The following is a 25,027-nucleotide window of genomic DNA, read 5'->3' as shown; positions in this document are numbered from 1 at the left end:
TGTCTGCAAGGAATCCACTTCAAATACAAAGACACAGACTGCTTAAAAGTAAAAGAATGGAGAAAAGACATACAATGCAAACAGTAAGTTTAAGGAACCTGAAGAAATCGTATCATATATTCTGAAGACTTCAGAACAAGAAATATTACCAAGAGTAAAGAGAGACATTTTATAATACTAAAAAGCTTAATCCATCAAGAAGACATAATACTACTAATTTGTTTATATCTAATTTATGAGCTTTAAAATACATAGAGCCAAACATTTCTTCCTATCAAATTAGATTTCCCAAATGATTTGAAAAGGTATACATACACAAAAACCTGCACATGAGTGTTTACAGAAAATTTATTCAGTATCAGCAAAAAAAAAAAAGGAAGCAACTAAAATGTCCTTCAGTAGATAAATGGAAAAATACATACATATAAAGAAGCATTATACCATAATAAAAAGAGTGAGCTATTAATCCATGCAGCAACGTGCATGAATCTTACCTGCACATTGCTAAAGGAAAGAAGATAGCTGATAAGTCTACACACTATACATACTGTATACACTGAATACAAGATGTTCTGGAAAACGCAAACTTGTAGACACAGTAACTATACTAGTGGTTGCTAGGGGCTATGGAGGGGTGAGTGGTCAACCATGAAGGGAAGATTTTATAGTGATGAAACTGTATAGTACTAGAGTCTGGAGTTTTGTGTGAATCCAGAGACTCATGAATGTTCAAATTCTTGACTAAAATAATTTTCCCTTCAAGAACTTATCCTGAGAAAGCAACTGAAAAGTATTAAGATGATTTTTATACACATTATTTTAAGTCACACATATCTTCAATTAGGAAAAAATACTTTAAAAATTCTACTATGTGGGAATAATTATTTTATTAAAAGTATAAATTAGAAGATAATGCAACTATTAAAAATCAAGTTTGCAAAATTATATGTAACAACCAGGGGGAAAGGTTCATGATTCATGTTTAGAGAACATAAGCATTAAAAAACTGTATAAACAGTGTGACCCCATCTATCAAAATAAATTTGGGGCTTAACTATAGGCATATTAGAGAAGGAACCATCATCTATCATACTGATGATTTGAGTGGGATGTTTCTGAGGATGATAATGATGACACTAGCAGAGTTAGTATTTACTGTAAAGGTAAATTTAGAGAAAGTGTTCATTTTGGAGATATTAATGTCTTGTGATATATTTTGGAACCTCAGAGGTATACACTTAGAGCTCTTTCTTATAAAAGTGTAAACCCATTTGAGTGTATTAAATCATCCAGCAGGAGATCCTAAAGAGAAAATCAATTCCAAATGACAAGTTTTTAGAGATTATCTACATGAAAAGGGTAGTAGAAAGAACAGCTATCAAGGGTACTGGGAAATATTGGTCAAAGAAACGCTCAGGAGTGCTCTAAAGGCATGCGCCTGGGAAGAGATGAAGAATCAGCTGAGCTCTAATCATAAACTCAAAAATTTCCAACCTGTGCAAGAGGATCATGGTAGAGCAGGAAGGGCATTAGACAAGAGGTTAGAAGATGAGTATCATCTGAGTCAAGCAACTAATTCTTCAACAGCTCATTCAACCAATCTATAAATTCAGCATATTGGACTAGTTGATTTCTAATGTCCATACCAACATCAAAATTCTGTTATAGTAACAAATCTCCTTCTTAATCCTTTTATACTGTGTCCTTTCTCCTCAGGAGAGGAAAGAACCAGAGCTTCACTCAACAGCATTTTTCCTAAAAATCTGAACTAAAAAGTTAAAATTTTTGCAAAATTACTTAAAATCTCTTCACTAGAATCTATTCGGTAGGCTGAAATGTTCCACTGTAAAAGAGCTTTCTCAACCCTATCCTAGAGTCCTTGCCTTTGAAACCAAGCATGTGGCTCTTCTAGAGATATTAAAATATCAAGATGTTTGCACTGCTGTGTAGTAAGCAGGAGCAAGAAATGTCTCATCAATCTTTGACACCCCCAGTGGCCCTGTTCTAAAACTCTCCTGAAGCAAAAAGGACTAGCTAACAAAATTATTCACTACATTTTCTCCAACAGGGCAAAGCATTTCCACTAGTCCTGCTGCTTTGTCTATCTGTGAATCCTCAAGGTGATGCACTATAATTCTTGTGAGCAAACAAGTACTCTCATGCAATTAGCCCTAACGAAGGTAATTTCTGCTATCACAAATCGCCTCTGTGTCTTTTGGTCACTACAGTCTAGTGACATCAAATCACTAATTAGCTTCTAACAACTGTGATGGCTTTTCTTATAGTGTTGAGAACAATGGTATTTCAAAGTATAAGTGGTGAATACTGAGGTCTGGAAAGACATGGGTTCACTATATTTACCCCCATCCAGTGGATCCTGAAGAATGTTGTTTTTCCTGGTAGGTGGAAATATTACAAGGCTAGGGACTGGAAGAGTGCTGTTTTTCCTCGGCCTCCTAATTCACTCAGATCAGAGAACAGAGACCCAATCATACTCCACTCTTTCAATCTTTGAATATTCTGTGTCCATTTTGCCTTTTATTGTTGTCCAAATATCTAAATCTGAGGAGTGGTTAATGGCCATATTTTTTGCTAAAGCAAAGATGGATTTATTCTTTTGATTGAATATACTTTTATTTCAATACAACATTTTGTAATTACTCTTATCATTGATTTAATGTGCTTTTTTGGGGTTATGCTTTCAAAAGCCAGAGAATTATATAATATTAAGATTAGGAGAGAGAGTTCTTTTTTCTCTTAAAGAAATGATGCACCGTGAAACATGTGTGATTTGCCTAAAACTGTAAATTTATTTAGTTAGAAGTAGAATTCAAACATATATTTTCTGTAACTTAGGCTAATCCTTGATATCTTCAGACATCATCTATTGATTTGAGTGATCAGACTATTTTAAAGTTTATAATTTAGAATAGTCCTTGTTAACTTATAATAAGAAAATACTAATATAAATACTTTATGAAAATCAAAATATCCTGCTGAATATATATCCTACTGATGAAAAAAGAAGATATGTCATATATGATTACTAACTTTCAGAATCTTGCCACACATGATAAATTTACTGTATGGTAAATCATTATTGCACAAAATCTTTGATTCAAGCATTTGATGACCATACATCTCTGAGAAGCTGGGGGAAAGTTATCTACACTTTGAATCAAGGGAAAGTAAGATACAGGGAAGAAAAAGCCTAAATATTCCCAAAACGTGGTTTTGATAAAATGATGCAATATTCTCCATATCTCAGTGTCTTTACAGACCCCAAGTCATATAACAATCACTATCACTGGTGATAACTTCCTAAAAAGCATTCTTCCCGATTTTTAAAAGAAAACTTATATGAAGTTGTTGTAGATTAAGTTCTCTAAGGGCCTCTCCTTGAGAAAGGTGTTTAAATCCCTGAAGAATTGTACCCATACTCTGGACCTGTCAGATCAGGTTAAGTTGAAAGAAAACATTTTCCTAGTACATGTGGGTAAATATGTTATATTTAAGCATCAATGGAGACTAGGAAATAATTCCCTTCATGTTATCCTTGGTGACATATAATTGTTTACTTTCTAGAGGTCTTTGAAAGTCATTTGTGATCATCTAGTTTGCTGCTATTGAAAACAGAAGCAAGACAGCTACACTTATGATAAATTCTTTGCAACATTGTGAAACGGGAGATTTTGTTTTATCATTTCTTCCTTTTTACCTACTTCTTTGCCTCTTTTAGATTCCTGACTGCTCCAAGTGCTCACCCAGCTACTTAAGATCTACTTCAGGACACAGCATCTAGCCCTACCTCACCTCTTTGAAGACAGCCCATCCTAGCTACCGACACCCTGAGATTATTTCCTTCTAATTTAAAAGTAAACGTCTTACAATTCATCTCTTCAGAACCAAGTTGCTTTCTTAGGAGATGGTAAGCGTAAGAACTAAATTCCAAGCATTAATGACTGTAGAGATCGCCACACTTTCCACTTCATCTAGGGTAAGTGAAAGCATTTTGTCAGTATCCTTCTGAAGACCACACACAAGTATTTGTTTCCACAGAGAATGTTGTATCCCTGATCTGGATGTAAAGGGAGAAGGTAAGGGCAGTGGCCGTGCTGGAAAGCTTGTGAAAGATGTATCTTTGAACTGGGAGAGTTCAGTGGCCTCTGTAAACTACACTCTTAATTATTTCACTTCACTTACCAGTCATAATTTCTGAGATAGAAGTATTGGGGAAAGATCTATCTGATAGAATTTTAAATAGGAGGGGACTGAAGGTCACCTAGTGCAGTCCTATATGCATGCATTAATTTAGTTTTAGATATTATGGGAAATGAAAAATTGGTCTTTACATGAACACTCTACTAATTGGAGACTCATTCTTGTATGAATCAGATAACACCATCTTTGACCAGTAAATAATCCCCAAATAACTACTTATTATTATCTGAAACAATATATTATTAAGACCATTTACATATATTTAGTCATTACAATTGATTAAAGATATCTCACCTACATAATTGTTTAAGAGACATTTTCTGTGTCTCTTTGAGAGTAATGTCTTCCTCAATATTTGCTATTTGAGGATAATGCACCCTGAAAGGCTAGATGACCTGCTCAGTGTCATACAGCTGCCCAATGACACATGATTTTAGCATAAATTTTCATATTCTAAGAGCTTTGTTTTCACTATAGTACAGCAGTTTCATCTGATGTAAAAAGACAGCCCATTTCATCTAAAAAGGAATATGCTAGGGAATGAAGGGAAACGAGGATCCATCAACTTTTCTAAATGAACAAGGGATTATGGACATTAATAAATGATCTTCAGGGAAGCAAGTTATAAAACCTAAATGCGCTATCACTTGTTCATAGCACAGTGCCTTGGGAAAAGCAGGCATTTACATACTTACAGAGTAAAGGAACCAAAAAAGAATGCATTTATGTTAGAAGTAAAGGATTTACATTGAGAGTATACTTAGAGTTTCTGTTACCCCCCACTTTGATCTTCTGCACTAAGAAACTCAGCTCTTGATTGAATTGATTTGACCAGTATTCTCCTCTGTGGAAAGCAGTATCCTTTCTTTTTCTGGGCACCCGAAGAAGCCAGTGACAATGGAATAACACACGTTTTCAGAATACTCATTGGGAGGATGATTCTTACAATGATTGTTTCACATAATATATTTTATTCTAAAGATACCAGAAAATCTTTACTCACAAATGCCTCCTGCTGCCTCTTTCTGTTCTAGCATCAAAAGATCTTCCTGGGAGACCCAATCCCTGTGCCTAAGCCTTTCCTTTTTCTGACAGGGCACATATGAAGCCCTATTAGCTGGTTTTGTTAGACATTCATTTCTTTCCTATATCTAGGGATTTATTACAGTATTTATGTCAAGAGCTCTAAGAGTCAGGGTATCTTCCAAGGAGGATAGGCCAAGGTGGGCTCCTGGAGTTAACCTGCTAACAAAAGGCTCCTGAGAAATGATGAGGAGGGGAGAATGGCACAAAAGAGAATGTGGTGGCTCCTCAAATATAAACTTGTTTTGGTGTATAATTTTACCAGCAGCCTGCTATGATGTCAACCTCCACTTATTAGCCTCTTCTAAAATTCCTGGAGTCATATATTTTCATACAATCTGTGATAAAATGAGAATTAATTCTTTGGTAGGTTCCCTAGAGAACTGCAGATATGAAATATGGGGATGAGTCCCTGAACTTGGTTCCTGGGAGTTAAAATTATTCATCACACACTCTGTCCTTTTGTGTAAACCTTCCAGTGAAATTCAAAGAGATGCTAAGCAATTTTTGATTACAGTCCAAGAAGACATTAAAATAAAAAATTGCAGATGAGTAGAAATCAGTAAAATAAAAGATACTCTTCCCTAAGATATGATTTGGATGTAGAGAAAGATTCTTCAACATCAGATGCTTCATTACCTTTATCACACTACTTTTCTAAGTTCTCAATAACTTATAAAAGTAAAAACAGCATAAGGAGAAAGTTCTGATAAAATAGTGTAAAACAATTGACCTGAAAAGAAAAAAACATTTTTGTGTGGTACAAATCCCTTAATATGAATACTCTTGTGCAATACAGCTATAATTTTTAAGCCCCACCAAATCAAATAACATATCAATCATAATTCAAAAATATGGCTACATTATTAAAACCAATGGTTGAGTTCAAAGAAGCTTAATATCTTCAGGGAATAACTGAAAGGAACCAATGGACTAGATTCCTTCGTATAATGGAACACCATGAAGAGCTGAATCGCAGCTCTAGGAAGACTTCCAATAAACTCTGGACCTCTAAGTTTTGCTATGGTTTTGTATTTTAGTCAATATAATTTGTAACTCAATAGAGAAGAGGGTAAGGTCTAATAACTCAAGGCAATGATTCTTCTTATGAACTGTCCCATACAATGTAATGCTGTCTTTTTCCTGTTTTAATTTTTATGAGTGTATTACATACACACAAAAGTGTACAGAACAGAAGTACACAGCTTGGTAAGTTTTAACAAAGTGAACAATCCTATGTAACTACCAACCACATCATGAAACAGAACATTACCTGCACTTCAGAAGCCCCTTCCTGTCCTCTTCCTGTCCCTGTTGCCCTTCAAGGACAACCACTACTGGAGCTTTTTAAAACCTTTTATATTAGTTTCACCTATTTTTGAACTTTATTTAAATAGTTTTAAACACCATACAACCATTTGTGCCTAACTATTTTGATCAACATTAAGCATGTGAAATTGTCTTCCTTTGTGTTAGCCATTCCAAACATTATGTCATTTACTGCAGATAAAATGATTTAGATTTAGATTTCATCTTAGTGGATTCTTAGATTAGATTTCTGTAATGCTAAAGAAAAAATTCAGATATTTAATTTCATTTTTAATTAGTTGATTATGTTCCTTACAGTTATGTAACTGGATATGCCAACTGGTTGAATGACTCCTTTGTCATCTCAGTGTGACTCTTGCCTCCATCCTTCTTTAACAGTGTTATGCTGTCAATGTAATTTCTGGTGATGTGTAAAAACTCAGACACAAATATAAATAGAAATTAGAATCCTTAAAGTATGAAGTGGAATTGGGAAATCAAAAACATGCTCAGTACACTGAATGATATCTGTTTCTCTCCAAGTCAGGTAACCAAAGAGAAGTCTTTTCAAAGTCAATGAATGAGACAAATCATTCTCGGGTGACTGAATTTGTGTTGCTGGGACTCTCCAATTCCCAGGAGCTCCAACCTTTCTTGTTTCTCATATTTTCACTACTCTACCTAGCAATACTGCTGGGCAACTTTCTCATCATCCTCACTGTGTCCTCAGATTCCCGCCTTCATACCCCCATGTACTTTCTACTTGCAAACCTCTCTTTCATAGACATATGTGTTGCCTCCTTTGCTACCCCCAAAATGATTGCAGACCTTCTGGTTGAACGCAAGACTATTTCTTTTGAAGCCTGCCTGGCCCAGATTTTCTTTGTTCATCTTTTCACTGGCAGTGAAATGGTTCTTCTTGTATCCATGGCTTATGACCGTTATGTTGCTATATGCAAACCTCTCCACTACATGACAATCATGAGCCGCTGTGTGTGTATTACTCTGGTCCTTATTCCATGGTGTGTGGGCTTCATCCATACCACTAGCCATTTGGCATTTACTGTTAATTTGCCTTTTTGTGGCCCTAATCAAGTGGATAGTTTTTTCTGTGACCTCCCTCTAGTGACCTAGCTGGCCTGCACAGACACTTATGTTGTCAGCCTACTTATAGTCGCGGACAGTGGCTTTCTTTCTATGAGTTCCTTCCTCCTGTTGGTTGTCTCCTACGCTGTGATACTCATCACAGTTAGGAATCGCTCCTCTGCTAGCATGGCAAAGGCCTGCTCCACGCTGACCGCTCACATCACGGTGGTCACACTCTTCTTTGGACCATGCATCTTCATCTATGTGTGGCCCTTTAGTGGTTATTCAGTTGACAAAGTCCCTGCTGTGTTCTACACTATCTTTACTCCCATTTTAAACTCGGTTATTTACACTCTAAGGAAAAAAGAAATGAAGGCAGCTATGTCAAAACTGAAGAGTCGGTATCTGAAGTCTGACCACGTTCTGCAGTCATAAGAAATGTTCTTTTTCTACAAATGGCGTAAATCTACAGGGCTGTTACCACCGTAGCCTTGTCTCAGGAAATTTACAAACGGAATCTCTGTGATGTTAAAGCAAACCATTTTGATCAGTGAAAAAGATCGATTAACTTGAATTAAAGAGTAAGGATGATAAAAAGCCACTGAATGAATTTTACTGATTTTCATATTTTCTTCTATACAGGAATGCTAAATAGCTATAAAAAGGAATAAAGTACTGATTACAACAGAAATGAGCATTCTGCTAAATGAAAGGAGCCAGTCCCAAAAGGCAACATATCATATGATTCCATTAATCTGATGTCCAGAATAGGCAAATACAGAGCAATGGAAAGTGGCTGCCAGGACTTGAGAGAAGAGAGTAATTGTTACTGGGTACAGGGTTTCTTTGTAGGATGAAGAAAATTCTGCTTGAGAATATGATATACTAGTGTCCTTGAGATAAAGCAGAGCAAATCTAACAACTTCAGCCATTGCAGTACCGACCAGTCATTGGCCATCACATTCGAACCTATAGCAGGCAAAAATGGCATATAGGAAAAGGCAATGTATGGTTCATCCTAAACAGAGAGCTTTTTCCAAGAATAATTCTTAAAAGTGGATAAATATATAATGGAAAAAAATCAATGGATCTAAATACCAAAGGATATTTTCACTAAATCTTGGTGATTATGATATCATGATAAGTCAACTTTCATTAGAAAATAAATACAGCCTGTTATGTTTTTAATATTGACACAAGAATTAACGTTTAAACATTGTTTTGTAAATTTAGCATATGTAACTACTGATTCCTTTGAAAAATTCTACTAATAAATTTAAGTATAGGACAAATTGTGTGTATGGGTGTGTTTATGTGTATGATACTGGCAGCAAACTATTAACTAGTATTCGATCTGAATGACAGCAAGATGATCACTTTTTCTTTGATTGTTTTTATATGAATTTGAAAATAAATACTATTAATATAAATTTTTCTCTAATAATAAAAGTTGAAGAGATAGTTAATTTTATAAATATTTTATTACATTGAATATATTTTTCCTCCCCTAAAAGATACTTTCGTACTTCAGTTAATGCAACTGAATATCAACCTTTCAATTATTTATTTCCCATACATTATTTCAGTTGTGAACACAATTTCTTCAAAGATTTTTTCCATGCCTCTGACTAAATCTCACAGTCCTGAATAATTTTCTCAGAGCCTCCTTCATCTCCTTATTATGTAGACTATAGATCGAGGGGTTGAAAAGTGAAGTTAACACAGAATAGAACAAAGTCACATATTTCTGAATCCCTGCCGGATTGCCCGCTGTTGGGCTCACATATAAGACCATAATAGAAACACAGAATAGGGACACCACGGCCAGATGGGAGCCACACATAGAGAAAGCCTTATGCCGGCCTTCTGCTGAGGGGACCCTAAGCACAGCCCTGATTACCAGGGTGTAGGAGCTGGTAATGAAGATTAAGGTGGAGAAGATGAGAACTGAATTATAGGTGGCACAGATGATCTCAGTAACAGGAGCTGGCACCCAGGACAGCTTTATAAGGGGTCCTGGGTCACATAAGAAGTGATCAATCTTATTGAGACAACAGAATGGGAGCTGAGAGATTAGGTAAATAGGCAAGGGGAAGTACAAGAAGCCACACGTCCAACAGCAGGCTCCCACTCTGATGCAGCGCTGAACTGTCATGACAGTGGGGTAGCGCAGGGGCCTGCAGATAGCAAGGTACCTGTCAAAGGCCATGGCAGACAAGAAGGTCTCAGTGGTGCCCATGGAGAAGAAGAAGTAGAACTGGAGGAAGCAGCTTGAGAAGGAGATGGTGCTGATGTCAGAGAGAAGGTTGGCTAGCATATTAGGGACAGTGGAGGTGATAAACCAGATTTCCAGGAAGGAAAAATTGGCCAGCAAGATGTACATTGGAGTCTGTAGCCAATGGTCCCACCTCACAACACAGATAATGCACAGATTTCCAATGACTGTCAGAATATATGACCCAAAAAAGACTGAAAAAAGGAGGATCTGAATTTCCCGGGTACAAGGGAAGCCTAAAAGGATGAATCTACTCACAGATGTAGAGCAATTCTTTACATGGGAATATTTATTTGTTTTCAAAGCTGCAAAAAAAAATGGCAGATTTCCATATTAAAAATAGCTTTTCATAGTATTACTCATTAGGGAAGATGCCTTGCTTAGGGTAACATCACTCTTCCTGTCTGTAAATAATAAAATACTCATGCAGAGATTTTTCCATGATTTTGCAGTATTCATATTCCTATTCAGGATGTAATAAATACAACGTGAACAGACAACTCTCCTGATTGTCTGCTGCTCACAAGCAAAGTTAGTTGGTATTGACAATAAGCAAATATATATAAGGACCTACAATTTTAGGTCAAACAGTGAATAAAAAAGACTGAAAAAATACAGCCTTGGTAACCCAGTGTTTATGAGTTACAAAGATATTAAAGATAATGATATTCAATAATCTTTGTTCTATTTGTGTGAGAAATGTGCAAGCTGAATTGAGGGCAATATCAATAGATTTAAATACTTTATGTAACTTAATTTATTTTAGTTTTATTGTGATAGGTTATGGAAAATATTTCTGTATATTTTTAGAATAGAGTATAAGTCAGTATTAAAATGCAAATTCATTAGATTCTACATTTCAATTCCTCCCTTCAGTAAAAATACACTCTTGAAAATATACATTAAAGTCAAATAGGCATCAATGGCATCAATTATGAAAATATGTCAAATACAGATTTGCTCACAGAGCCTGTCTTCACATTACACAATCTCAAGTACAAATAGATTTCCTTGTTTTCTACTTGCTAAAAGTAATAAAAAGTAACAGGAGGTAGGCACTATATTTCTTGAAGTTTCATTGAAGGAAAGTGTATCCACATTCATTTTCTGGAATTTTCCCTGTTTTAGGATCCGAACTCCCTCATGTAGTGTGGAAATAAAAAGGAGCCACAGGCAAGACACTTAAAGAGTTTTAGCAAATTTTTGAAGTAACATTTTTTATGAATTCTCACATAAAATCTTGGCTTTGATTCTGAAGAAGTGATCCAGTTACAATTCACACATTAAGTGACAGAATATAAAACTAGAGAGGGTGGAAGGAAGAAATAGCAGAGCTTGGAATTCTGTGAGCTTTACCTTACCTGAAAATACAAGGTGAGTGTCAGAGAATGCTGTATGGTTAAATGCCATTTTCTGCATCAGAGTACAGAAAAACCAAATAGGACAGTTTTCTCGGATCTCAGAAAAACCAAATATAATAGTGTTCCAAACATTATTGCAGGAATTCACATGAACTGCTGAGGAGTCTTTTAGGAGCAAGAATATTATAGGATCAAGAAATCAGTCATGGACACTCCTCAGGTTTTCCCTCTGTAACTTTCTTTTTATATAAACCGTAAATGCAATATGATGGTGGCAAAGAGAATCATGGTCTCATAGGCTAGATAGAATCAAATGAACAATTTAAATATTGTGCTCTTTTAGTATCTATAAAGGCCATCTTTGGGGAGTGGCTCTCTAGAGAGGGCACTCAAAAGACTGTGGTACTATTAAATCTGGTTTTCTATTTTGCTCTGTATTCATCATGCTGGAATATGTTTCAGAGTCTTACACTTTTAAAATTCTAACTCAAGGATTTTTTTGTTTAGAATAATGAGGGAAACAGAAACAAAATTATTTTGGCAGGCAAAATTTGCTGTTTTAGCTATGATTGAAAGTGAATTTATCTCTAGCGACAAAGGGAAAGTTGTAATTCTGGCAACAAGACTTGGTTCCACATGAGAAGAAAAGTCTCTAGAATAAAGGTTAGCATAGAAAGTAGAAGCCTGTGTACTTAACTGTCAGAAAGACTCCTTTCCATGTGTTAGCTCCACCTTGGGTGCCCCACCCCAAGCTCACAACCATCACCACACTGAGAGATGCATTCTTTAGCTATGAGTAAAATATTTTTAAATAGGAAAGGCATTTATAAAAATTTTCTATGTAGTTAGCCACTTTGGTAACATATTTTAAAGGTTCCATACTATAGCATTATTATTATATGGACACACAATATTTTACATAGTGACTTCCTAATTGTTGAGCCTTTAGGTATGATAGCCAGAGTTACAAAGATTCTAAATATAATATTAATCCACAAGATAGAGTAGAATATTTCCAAATAATAGAATATGATCAGGTTAAGATGATGGGAATGTAGTTTGGTACCGTCATTATGGAAAACTGGAGATTCCTTAAAAAACTGAAAATAAACTTACCCCATGATCCAGCAATCCCACTCCTGGGCATATACTTAGAGGAAACTCTATTTCAAAAAGACACATGCACCCCAATGTTCACAGCAGCACTATTTACAATAGCCAAGACAAGAAAGCAGCCTAAATGTCCACCAACAGATTACTGGATAAAGAAGTTGTGGTAAATATAAATATAAATGTGTGTGTGTGTGTGTGTACACACATACATACACATACATATTATATATACATTATATATGCACATATATACATAATGGAATACTACTCAGCCATAAAAAGGAATGAAATAGTGTCATTTGAAGCAACATGGATGGACTTAGAGATTATCATATTAAGCTAAGTAAGTCAGACAGAGAAAGACAAGTACTGTATGATATTATTTATATGTGGAGTCTTAAAAAAATGACACAAGTGAACTTATCTACAAAACAGAAACAGACTTGTAGACATAGAAAATAAACTTATGGTTACTAGGGGGATGTGGGGGTGGGGAAGGATAAATTGGGAGTTCAGGATTTTCAGATACAAACTACTCTGTATAATAGATAAATGGTAAGGTCCTGGATAGTACAGGGGGATATATTCAATACCTTGCAATGGCCTATAATGAAAAAGAATATGAAAAGGAATATATATGTATAAATGAACCAGTACACTGTACACCAGAAATTAATACATTATAAATCAACTATTACTTCAATAAAAAAATTAAGTTTAATTTGAAACATTAAATAAAAGAGCTTCTGCCTCCTAGACACCATTAAGAAAGTGAAAAAGTAAGCCACTGATAGGATTAGACCATTGTAGTACATATATCCAACAAAGAATTTGTTTATACATTACACAAATAATTTGTATAAGTCAAAAAGAAAATGCACATAACCCAATTAACAATTGAGCAAATAACTGGAATGGGCACTTCATGAAAGAGAGTTCCAAATAGCCAATAAACATATGAAAAAATGTTCAGCATTATTATTTATCAAAAATATGCAAGTTAAACCATAGATACCATTACACACACAGCGTAATGGGTAATTGTTTTTTTTTAGAGATGGATAACAAGTGTTGAAGAGGATGTGGAGCACTAAAAAGTCTCTTACAATGCTGATGAGATGTAAATTAGTATAATAGTAACTGAAAAGTGTTTGACAGTTTCTTACCAAATTAAATATACATTTGTCCTTGGATTGAAATGTTTAACTCTTAATACACATCCAACAGAAATGAGCATTACCTTCATCCAGAAACACATAGAGCAATGTTCACAACAGTTTTACTTGTATCTGACCAAACTGAGAAACCAACCACATGTCCAGCAACAGTGTAATATGTAAATTATGGTATGCTCATACAATGGAAGCAGTAATACAGCTCACTGGCAATAAAAATGTACAAACACTAGTAAACCTAATAACTGAGATAAATTTCACAGACATAGTGTCAAATCAAAGTAATCAAACATATATAGAGATGTTACATAATTCCACTTATATAAAGTTTAAACAGACAAAATTAATCAACGGTGATAGAAGTCATAAAAGAGTTTGAGGGTTTTTGACCGAGAGGGTGACATAAGGAAGCCTCCTGAGGTACTGTTAATTTGCTAGGTTTCCCTCTGGTTGGAAGTTTATGTAAGTAAAAATTCAATCAATTATAAATTTAGGCTAGGAATAAATATTTCAAATATTTGCACTGCATAATATTCTTGAAGCCTGGAGAACAGTATATTAATAATGAAGACATAATAAAAAAAAAAAGCAAAGTGACAAAACAAACGTGACATTTCAGAAGAAAAAGTATGTACCCAGTGAATTCCTAAAAAAAGTTTATTCACACTACTATGAGGGAAATGCTAATTAAGAGAACAAGCTATTATTTTTACCTATCACATATTCAAAATTAAAATTGAATAACTGTAAAGGTTGATATTATTCAGTGTTAGAAACAGTGTGAAATAATGCCATGTATATTGTTTCTTTTTAATTGAGTTATAGTCAGTTTACAATGTTGTGTCAATTTCCACCGTAGAGCACAATTTTTCAGTTATACATGAACATACATTCATTGTCACATTCTTTTTCGCTGTGAGCTACCACCAGATCTCTCCCCATGCTATACAGTATAATCTTGTATATATTTCCCCATGCTATACAGTATAATCTTGTTTATCTATTCTATACATGCCTGTCAGTATCTACAAATTTCGAACTCCCAGTCTGTCCCTTCCCACTCCTCTCCCTCTCGGCAACCACAGGTTTGTATTCTATGTCTATGAGTCTGTTTCTGTTTTGTATTTATGTTCTTTTTTGTTTGTTTGTTTGTTTTTAGATTCCACATATGAGCGATCTCATAAGGTATTTTTCTTTCTCTTTCTGGCTTACTTCACTTAGAATGACATTCTCCAGGGACATGCATGTTGCTGCAAATGGCGTATCAATAGGCATATGAAAAAATGCTTAATATCACTAATTATCAGAGAAATGCAAATCAAAACTACAATGAGGTATCACCTCACACCAGCCGGAATGGCCATCATTCAAAAGTCCACTAATGACAAATACTGGAGAGGCTGTGGAGAAAAGGGAACCCTCCTACAATGTTGGTGGGAATGCTGTTTGATGCAGCCACTGTGGAGAAAGTATGGAGATTCCTCAAAAGACTAGGAAAAGACTTACCATATGACCCAGTAATCCCATTCCTGGGCATATATCCGTAAGGAATCCTACTTCAAAAAGATACCTGCACCCCAATGTTCATAGCAGCACTATTTACAATAGCCCAGACATGGAAACAGCCTAAATGTCCACTGACAGATGACTGGATAAAGAAGATATGGTAAATTTATACAATGGAATACTATTCAGCCATGTATTTTGTTCATGGGAGGAAAAAAAATCTGTCAACATTTGTCTCAGAAATCTCACTCTCAGACCTCTATTCTTTCCAAATACTCAGTAAATATCTAAAAAATTATGATCAAAATTCAAAATTCAAAAATTTAAAATTATTCATTGTAGTGCCATTAATAATAGCTATAAAATAATAGATGATCTATATGTTCATCAATGGAATATTTATTTCACTCTAGTATACCCAAGTTTTACAAGTATTATGTATTAGTTAAAAAAGAATTAAAGCTGCATACAGTACATGAAAGTATACCCATGGATGAATCTCTGTCTCTCTTTCTCTCTTCTTTCTTCTCTTTCTCTCTCTATTCCCCTCTCTCTCTTCTCCCCTCCCCTAGTGGTGTAGAGGTGGCAATGAAAGAAAGGGTAAGATTTTTATTCTTTCCTTACATATTTCTATAATTTGGAAAAATAAAATAATATAAAATCTAAAGTGGAAAATTCTGACTAGAGAAGGCATTCTATAGGGAGAAAACAATGCAACCATGTACTGTTTTTGGCAAGACACGTGCAGCCAAAGTTTCCATAATGTTTCGTATTTCTTCCCATCAACCTCAGTCCTGGGAACACTCACCTCTCAGTATAACCCATCCACTGTTACCCCAACACACGTTTTTGTATTCCATAATTTCACAAAAGGTTATGATTAAAAATTTTTAATGATCCCCTTTGCAATTTGACTGTGAGTATCTGAATCCCTAAATCCCTAAACATCAAAATTTCCTAATGATGGTTAGTGTAACCAGGGGGTTCCATCTAATTTATTTATCTTCTTGCTTTCATAGTGTCTAGGATGGTTCTGTAGTGTTGATGTGCCAGATATCTGTGACTGCAAGACCTGAGAATCTACACTTTATAGACAGAAGACTTAGTCTATTACACTGAAAGCATTTCTTCATGCTCTTGTTACTATTTTCTCATGTTAATGTATCTTTTAACAAACATCATTTTAACAGAATAATATTTAAATCTGAAGGTTTTCTTCATATTATTCCTTGATATTTTCCATTGTTAGAATATAATTAATATATTTCTATTTATATAATTTCCTTCATTCAGAGGTATGTAAATTTTTATTGTCTTATTTAAACTAAATTTTATTTGGTTTAAAATTATCTTTTTCAAAATTTTTATTCTTGTTATAAGCCTAAATGAAGATATTCAGTTCACAGATTTAAAAGGGGTACAAACTATGATAAGGTAAGGAAAATCCACCAATATCTAAACTTGAAATTATCATGCCTTAAATCTTCAAAATATTGCTGTGTGTGTGGTTAAGACTGTAGAATTTGTGTCAGTAGCAGCAGTCATGAGCACCCACAGGCCTCAGTGGACTCTCACTCATTTCATCGCATGCAGTAGCATCTTTTAGCCACTGCTCATATGAATGGATAAAATACACACATACATACAAACACACTCCCTGGATTGCTAATTCTGTTATCTTAGAGAAATAATGTCTCTTTACCCAATTTGACAGGAGTCAAAAGAGAGAGTCAGCCTAATGTCTGAATAACCATTATGGTTCTATTTAGATCAGTAAAACCATAATCTGTGCCCATATGTCCACAGCTGTTACTTAAGATGAGAAACGTATTATAGACATAATAGGCTGGACAGAAATGTATTATAACAATAATAAGCTGGACAGCATTCAGCAAACTTAGGTAAGAATCATTACTTAGGTAATGAACTAGCAACAAGCCCAAAGTGGAATGTAATCCTTTCTCTGGCCATTTTCACAGGGTAGAGCCTGAAGAGTTATCTTGATAGAGAAGGGCATACGGTTATTACAGCAGCCTAACCATCTATGCAGTGTGATGATTTCCTATCCCAAATAAAACCTCTACAGACTGTAATGCCTGTTCACTGGAATCTTAAATTCTAACTTCAATGTTATTTTTTCCTAAAGATTTTATATTAAAAAAATAGTATCTCAGGGAAATTTAATGTATGTCTTGAGATTAAATGTAAAAAAGGGGGAGGAAAATACTGACTGATGGAAGAGAGATGCATCAAGTTGAAGTTAAAGGTTCAGTAGTGAGTGATTTTATTATTCAGAAACTCTTGGTTACTTCATTGTCTCAAAACTAGAGTTGTTGGAGAATATATATTCATATCATCTAAGGAGAAAATAATTTCTTTTGGCTAATCAATCAAGATGTATCCTAGAGAAAAAGATCCCTTTTGAAGTAAGAATATTCTTACATTCTGAGTGAAATATCTCATTTATTTTTAATGTTACTAATGCCTTTTGTTTAATTTCCTTCACTTAGGTGGAGTCTCATCAAATGGATGAAAACCAAACAGAAGTAGTGAGAGAATTTGTCCTGGCAGGCTTCTCACAGACACCATCTATTGAAGCAGGGCTATTTGTACTATTTCTTCTCTTCTATGTGTCCACTTGGGTAGGCAATGTCCTTATCATGGTCACAGTGGCCTCTGACAACTATCTGAATTCATCACCCATGTATTTCCTTCTTGGCAACCTCTCTTTCTTGGACCTATGTTATTCAACAGTAACTACCCCTAAGCTTCTGGCTGACTTTCTTGATAACGAAAAGCTCATTCCCTATGACCTATGCATTGTGCAGCTCTTCTTCCTGCATTTTGTAGGAGCAGCTGAGATGTTCCTGCTCACAGTGATGGCCTACGATCGTTATGTTGCAATTTGTCGCCCCCTGCACTATACCACCATCATGAGTCGAGGATTATGCTGTGTGTTGGTAGCTGCTTCCTGGATGGGCGGATTTGTGCACTCTACTGTCCAGACGATTCTCACTATCCGTCTGCCCTTTTGTGGGCCAAACCAGGTGGACAATTTCTTTTGTGATGTTCCTCCTGTTATCAAACTTGCCTGTGCAGACACATTTGTCATTGAATTGCTAATGGTATCTAACAGCGGGTTGATCTCCACCAGCTCCTTTGTAGTGTTGGTTTCTTCCTACACCACAATCCTGGTCAAGATTCGATCCAAGGAGGGAAGGCTAAAGGCACTCTCCACCTGTGGCTCTCACCTCATGGTGGTAACCCTCTTTTTTGGACCCTGTATTTTCATCTATGCTCGTCCCTTCTCCACTTTTTCTGTGGACAAGATGGTGTCTGTACTCTACAATGTTATTACCCCCATGCTGAATCCACTTATCTACACACTTCGGAACAAGGAGGTCAAGTCAGCCATGAGAAAGCTGTGGGATAAGAGTGGACTTACTTGGAAAAAGCAGGAGACGTAAGAAGTTGAAGTGAGTTTTTGCACGCAGAGAATCTGAGGTTAAAATAATTACTTTTTCATGAATGGGTTAGAAGATGGTAGCTCAGCCGCTTGGTTTTGTTTCAAACATAACCATAATACTCTACTTATGGCTTTACATTAAACTCAGAAAAACTCCGTTCACACTAAATTGTTCTGTCTTCTGCTTCCTTTTCTCCTCTTAAGCAAATGTGTTTTCTATCAATTGTGTTCTTCCATTCTATCCACTTACTTGATCAAATTTTAGTCTATCCATTTTGTCAATGTAATTTGCTACCACCTAGTGGTATAAACTACCCTTTCCAAATCTGCACCAATTTTTTTCTCCACTTTGCCAAAGGTTTTATTTTCTTCTCAACTTTGGTTTATTCTATCTAGATGTCTGTAATAATTTGAGTAAGGAATTTATATGTGTTTCTTACTCTCACAATATATTTAAAGGGATATCAATTAGATGAATTAGAGTCAAGTAATACTTGAGAAGGATGTCAAGAATACTCAGTGGGGAAAAATAGAGTCTCTTCAATAAATGGTGTTGGGAAAACTGGACAACCACATGCAGAAGAATAATATTGGATCTCTGTCTTACCCACTCACACAAATTAATTCAAAGTGAATTAAAGACTTAAATGTAATACCTGAATCCATAAGAATCCTAGAAGAAAACATAAGGAAAAAGTTCCTTGACATTGATGTTAGCATCAGTTTTTGGATATGTCAACAAATGCACAAGCAACAAAAGCAAAAATTAACAAGTGGGACTACATCGAACTAAAAAGCTTCTGTACAGCCAGAGAAAGAACAAAATGAAAAGGAAACCCACAGAATGGGAGGGAATATTTGGAAATCATGAATCTGATAAGGGGTTAGTATCCAAACTGTATAAGGAATTTATACAACTCAAGAGCAGAAAATAAACAGTCTGAATTATATGGAAACAGCCTAAAGGTCTGTCAACAGATGACAGGATAAAGAAGATATATATACATATATACACACATATATATATTGCATGTATATAAATATATATATATAAACACACATGCAATGGAATATTACTTTTCATGAGAAATAAAAAATCTTGCTATTTGTAATAACATGGATGGACCTTGAGGGCATTATGCTAAGTGAAATTAGACAGAGAAAGACAAATACTATATTGTACTAAATGCTGGTGAGGAGGCAGAGAAACTGTATCTCTCACAGCTTATGATGGAAATGTAAAATGGTACAACAACTCTGCAAAATAATTTGACAGTTTTTTTAAAAAAAACTAAAGACATAATTACCATGTGTCCTAGAAATAGCATTCCTGGACATTTACCTCAGATAAATGAACATGAGAAATGAGACATTTTTTAAAGTCCATTGTATTTCTATACACTGGCAATGCAAAAATTAAAAATGCCATTAAAAGGAAATTATTAAAACTATGATGCATGGAATAGCATCAAAAACAAAAGATTAAATAAAAATAAAAATAGTTGTTATTCAATTCACAATTGTAGAAAGTTTATTGGATAAAATTCATCACCTACTCAAGATAAAACTCCGTAGAAAACTAAGACTAGCAGGAATTCCTTAATCTTAAAGAGGATATCAATAAAGATCTACTGAAAACATCATACTTTATGTGAATTTTTGAAAGCTTTTCCCATGAGATAGGAAATGAGTCAAGAATTCCCAATATTACCATTTATATATAATATTTTGCTAGAGGTCCTATCTCTGCACTCAGACAAGGAAAAAAATTAAAAGCCATAAAAATTAGAAACAAAGAGACAAAATTGTCACTTACAGATGACACAAACTGTCATTTAGAGATGTCATTGTGGCACAAGTACATACTGTATAATCTCATTTCTATAAGTTCAAGAAAGAAAAAAAATAATGTATGCATTAAAAGCCCTGATTGTAGTTACCCTTAGTGGGTAGAGAATGTAAGGGGGAGTGAGGGAGCTTCTGATGTACAGGCAATGTTTCTCAGTCTGGGTGCCTGTTATACAGGTGTGTCCATTTTGTGAAATTTTGTTGAGCTATGCAATTATTATTTGTACAGTCCTTTGAATGTATGTAATTCTTCAATAAAAATGTTTATCTGTAAATTGTAGAAATGACAAATGAAACATTATTTATTTGAATAGTATTAAAATAAGCTTCTGGACAAATTAAAATAAAAATTAGCCAAAAGAAATAGAATTTTGGTAGCAATACTATCCCTCCTACAATGTACCAGGCTGTTAAAGCTTTATGGGTGATCTTGCTAAATTTTCTAGAAAATATATTTCTCTCCCTATGTAGAAGTGTTTCAGAAAAGAAACTTCCCAAACTTATTTTATAGGGCTACTATAAATTTAATGCCAAATGGAAAAAAGAATGGTATAGTTATAAACCAATCTCACTAACTGTAACTTATACAAAAAAAGGTAACACTTTTAAAAGCTCGAGCCAATATTCTATTTAAGTGTTCTTTAATCAAGTGGAATTTATCTTAGCCTTTCTAATCCAAAGATAGTTCAAATTTACAAAATTTTTCAGTGTAATATTATATTACTAAATTAATGAAGAAAATATATTATTATCCTAATGCCTGCAAAATATCATTTGACAGAATAGAAATTATTTTGCTGATATGTCTCAGAATTTGGCATTAGAACTACTCTCTACTATTTAAGAGTCAATGCTTTCAGTTTATAATTGAGCAAAATTGTAAATTCACCTTCGAGTTTTCTTGCTCTCCTTTCAAACTTGTCACAATGAAACTCTCATTTTTACCCAGCACAGTCATCAGCATTTCTATAATCTTAAACTCATTTTATCTCCTGTCAAGTCTTATTTTTAGGAAAAGAAATTTTATATCAATTACACAGACCGTGCCTTCTGCTTCTGCTTAAGATGGAATAACAAGAACTGAATTTACTTTTCTATCTGAAATAATTTAAAAATATAAAATACATGAAATAACAATTCTCAGACCTCTGGAAATCAGTCAGTGAAGAACAATGATGGTCCCTGAGAGACAGGAAAAAAAACTGAGTCCTACAACTTCCCAGCTTTTTGCTGTGAGGGAGTTTCCAGGCTGCAGCACAAAGAAGGGAAATCCAGGGAGAGCTGGATAAACATCCTCAGTTGAGGAGGTGAGGTTGGGAATCTGGTGAGACCAAGGCAGCTAACTTTACAAGACAGAGTATCAAAGAAAAGAGAGATGCATAGAGAAATAATTCTTTTACAATCTCCAAATTCATTTTCAAAATACCTTGATAGGAAGAGTATAGACATGATTTCAATAAATGGAAATGGTCTGGACTTAATACAGGGAGAAGTGAGAACCCTTCATATTTAATGTTTCATTGAAAGCAGATGTAATATCAATATTATATAACACAAGAATTTTATTCCCAGAAAGTCAGATTCTAGATATTGGAAACCAGGGGTAAAGTGTTCGTTGAATAGACCCTTAGAGCAGCAGACATGAGACACTTCCTTGGGCAAGATCCTCAAGTCCCTCCTGATGGAAGAAGCCAACGCCAGGAAAGCCAATGGTTGGGGATATCTTTCTTTCTACCGAAATCTCCATAACCCTCTCTTTATCAAAGTGTATCTTAGATCAAGGAGGAAGAGATAGAAATGAAAAAAATAATTTCCCCATATATAGAAATGGAATTTTACTTAAAATGGAAATCCTTGAATGTGGGAGTCTCCTTTGAGAATTTAACATTTAGAAATGATTTACATTATAAGATTACTTAGAATAATTTGATTTAAATGTTATTTTAATATTCATACTAAAATTGATATAGAGTGTCAGAAGAGGAAGCAGTGGATATTAATGATTGCAGTTATAGACAAGAAGGAATATTTAAGATGTCTTCAACTTCACAGAAAGTTCTCAGTGACTTGGTCTTCTGATCAAAACAATGCATTTTTTGAGGTCATAAATTCTTGATTAATATATCCTAGTGATATATTTCTGAGAACATTTCCTAGTCCATTAGTTGAGACTTCTCTCATAAGAAAATCCTTCCAACCATTCCTTAATAGCAACTACTCCTGAGGATTGATAATGTCAAGAATTATTCAGTGGTTCTCATTCGTGATTGTGAACTAAAATTACTTGAGGTAGCTTATAGTAAAAAAGCGTATTTCTAGGATTGGTAGCTACAATTCAAATTCAGTAAGGCCATGATTTAATCATATTATATGCACTTTTAAAATCATCCCAGGTGATTTTATCAGAGGTAGCCTTCAAATAACACTTTTAGAAACACTGTATTATGTAGTTAATCTTATTTCAAAGTAGGAAAATGAGTTTTATAAATTCTTCCTCAAAATTCCAGGAAGTTCCTCTATTTGGAATCTATGACTTCCTATGAACTGACAATGGCAAGTTTCCTGCAAAAGCCCATAGAAGACAGACTTGGTGATTCCTTTCACTCTAGTTTCACTAACACATCAAGCAGCCATGCTTACGTTCAGACATCTAAACCCAGGGATGTCTGCACTTAGACTGATAATACAGTGGTCCATATTCATCTTCATGGATCTGGCCAGAGCAACATGGAATGCTGAGCAGAGACTGTGGATGGGACATGAGTCATTGGAGAGTTCTAAAAAGTCAGAAACATCTTATGGGATCTAGCATATATTTGGGCACTTACTGTATGACAGGCTGTATGCTAAAATAAATGCACCATGTGTATGTGTGTGTATGTGTATTTAGTAAAAGAATAGAAACCAGAATCTTAGGAAATAAGAGAAAAATTGAAATAATAAGGGAAGTCTTTACTAAACATCAAAACTGGATTGGGTTTCCTTCTCATGTGCTCTCAGTATATCATGTTTTTTCCTAGCACGGCACTCATTTCACTGTATATTTTAATTGTATAATTGACTTTATTCCACTAAACTGAGAATGTGTGTCTTTAAACACTGTATCTTCACTCCTAGCTCAGTGCATGGAATCTGAAATATAAAAGGTACTTGACAAATATTTATTAATAGAAAAAATACATAAATAGTATTAGTTATATATTTGATGATTAAAAATAGCTATGTCCAAAATCCATAAAGTAAAAAAATCAGCATTACATCAATAAAAACTAAGGTAATTAATCCTGACAGGTACTGATTTTTAAGCACTTTTAATGTTCATATATATGAGTATAATCATAAAAACTATGTCCAAAATCTATAAAAATCAAAACACAGTATTATCACAACAGCAAGCAAGGTGACTGTAGGGAAAATTATTCAAAGCAGAAGTTGTTTTCCTTCTATGTTCTCTCTGTGTTTATGCACATCTATAGGATTGTAGTCATAAGAGAAGTCAGAAGTACCCAGGAGCATGCTTCTCCTGATTGAAGACAATATCCAAAATTACTGGAAATTTTATTCAGTTACTCAAGTAACTCAGTTATTACCCAATCTTCTCCTTTGGTTTGATATCTCAGAATCAACTTACAAGAAAATTGCTTGAATTCTCTAACCATTAATTTAGTTAATATCAAATTTAACTCTTGCTTATGATTGTCTTTTAGGATCAATTTCAAAACTTGGCATGAGATCTGACTCTATGGTATCCCAACAAACACCTCCTAATAGATGACTCCTCAGGGGACAGAATCAACTCAGTAAGATGCAGTGTTTATTTAAAAATCTACTGCAAGTGAAAAGTTATTAATTTAATAATCCAATGCATATTCAATGGTAACTCCATAGCTTATGTGCATACCATAAAATATGTAGCTATAAAATACTGATTTTCCCATGTTAAAATTAACTTCTGTAATTGAATATCACTGATAAGCATTCATTTTTTTAAATAAAAAGTTTAAATATAATACACAGTCACAAGACTTTTTAAATCAATAGGATCTTGAAATCACAGTGCTTTTTTGGGTTTTTTGTTTGTTTGTTTTTTAAATCTCAGGATTTCAAAACCAGGACAAAGACTCACAGGGCTTTATTTACCTTCAAGATAGCTTCCCTGTGCCAAATGTCTCATGTCTTCAATACTTATGAACTGACAGCCCTTGCTGTGTTGGACTATGATTAGGAAATAAAATTTCATTTTAAATCAGTGTTTAGACAAAATAAACTTAAGAGAAATCTGGCTTTAAAAAAAGAAAAAAAATTGTAGAGTTCATTCCAAAGTGTTATGTGTGTACATGTGGGGTTGAGTAAATATACATAGTATGAGGTGTGAGTAACTGTACTTTAAAATATGTGTATGTATTATATATAAGCATTATACATAAAATTACGTATAAGTTTTGTTGAAATCGATAACTGTTTCTCTGTAATACAATACAAATTCTATCAATACAATGTCTGAATGAAGTTTTTGAGTAGAATCTATTAAAGAAATGATATGACTGAATGACTAAGAACATATAGCTCTCAGGAAAGCTGGAAT

At 34.4% G+C, this 25,027-nt stretch overlaps 3 protein-coding genes across 3 annotated transcripts; 2 read left to right on the top strand and 1 right to left on the bottom strand.

Annotated features, from left to right (window-relative positions):
* Positions 1 to 7,173: 7,173 nt before the first annotated feature.
* On the top strand, positions 7,174 to 8,162 carry LOC105090002 (olfactory receptor 4K15-like). Its single transcript, XM_010981194.2, is given in 2 exon segments — positions 7,174 to 8,116; positions 8,119 to 8,162. Coding segments are annotated over 2 exon segments (972 nt in total). The 5' UTR covers positions 7,174 to 7,188.
* Positions 8,163 to 9,301: 1,139 nt separating this feature from the next.
* Positions 9,302 to 11,383, bottom strand: LOC105090003 (olfactory receptor 11H6-like). The gene is made up of 2 exons (XM_010981195.1): positions 11,335 to 11,383; positions 9,302 to 10,278 (listed from the first exon to the last, which is right to left on the bottom strand). The coding sequence occupies exons 1-2, from the start codon at positions 11,381 to 11,383 to the stop codon at positions 9,302 to 9,304; spliced, it is 1,026 nt and encodes a 341-aa protein (XP_010979497.1).
* A 6,270-nt stretch (positions 11,384 to 17,653) lies between these two features.
* On the top strand, positions 17,654 to 18,655 carry LOC105089957 (olfactory receptor 4Q2). Its single transcript, XM_010981140.2, has one exon. The coding sequence runs from the start codon at positions 17,654 to 17,656 to the stop codon at positions 18,593 to 18,595; it is 942 nt and encodes a 313-aa protein (XP_010979442.1). The 3' UTR covers positions 18,596 to 18,655.
* The last annotated feature ends 6,372 nt before the right edge of the window (positions 18,656 to 25,027 follow it).

Source organism: Camelus dromedarius, chromosome 5 (assembly GCF_036321535.1).
Source record: "Camelus dromedarius isolate mCamDro1 chromosome 5, mCamDro1.pat, whole genome shotgun sequence".
In the NCBI taxonomy this organism is placed as follows: Eukaryota; Metazoa; Chordata; class Mammalia; order Artiodactyla; family Camelidae; genus Camelus; species Camelus dromedarius.
This window is presented reverse-complemented; position numbering and strand designations above follow the sequence as displayed.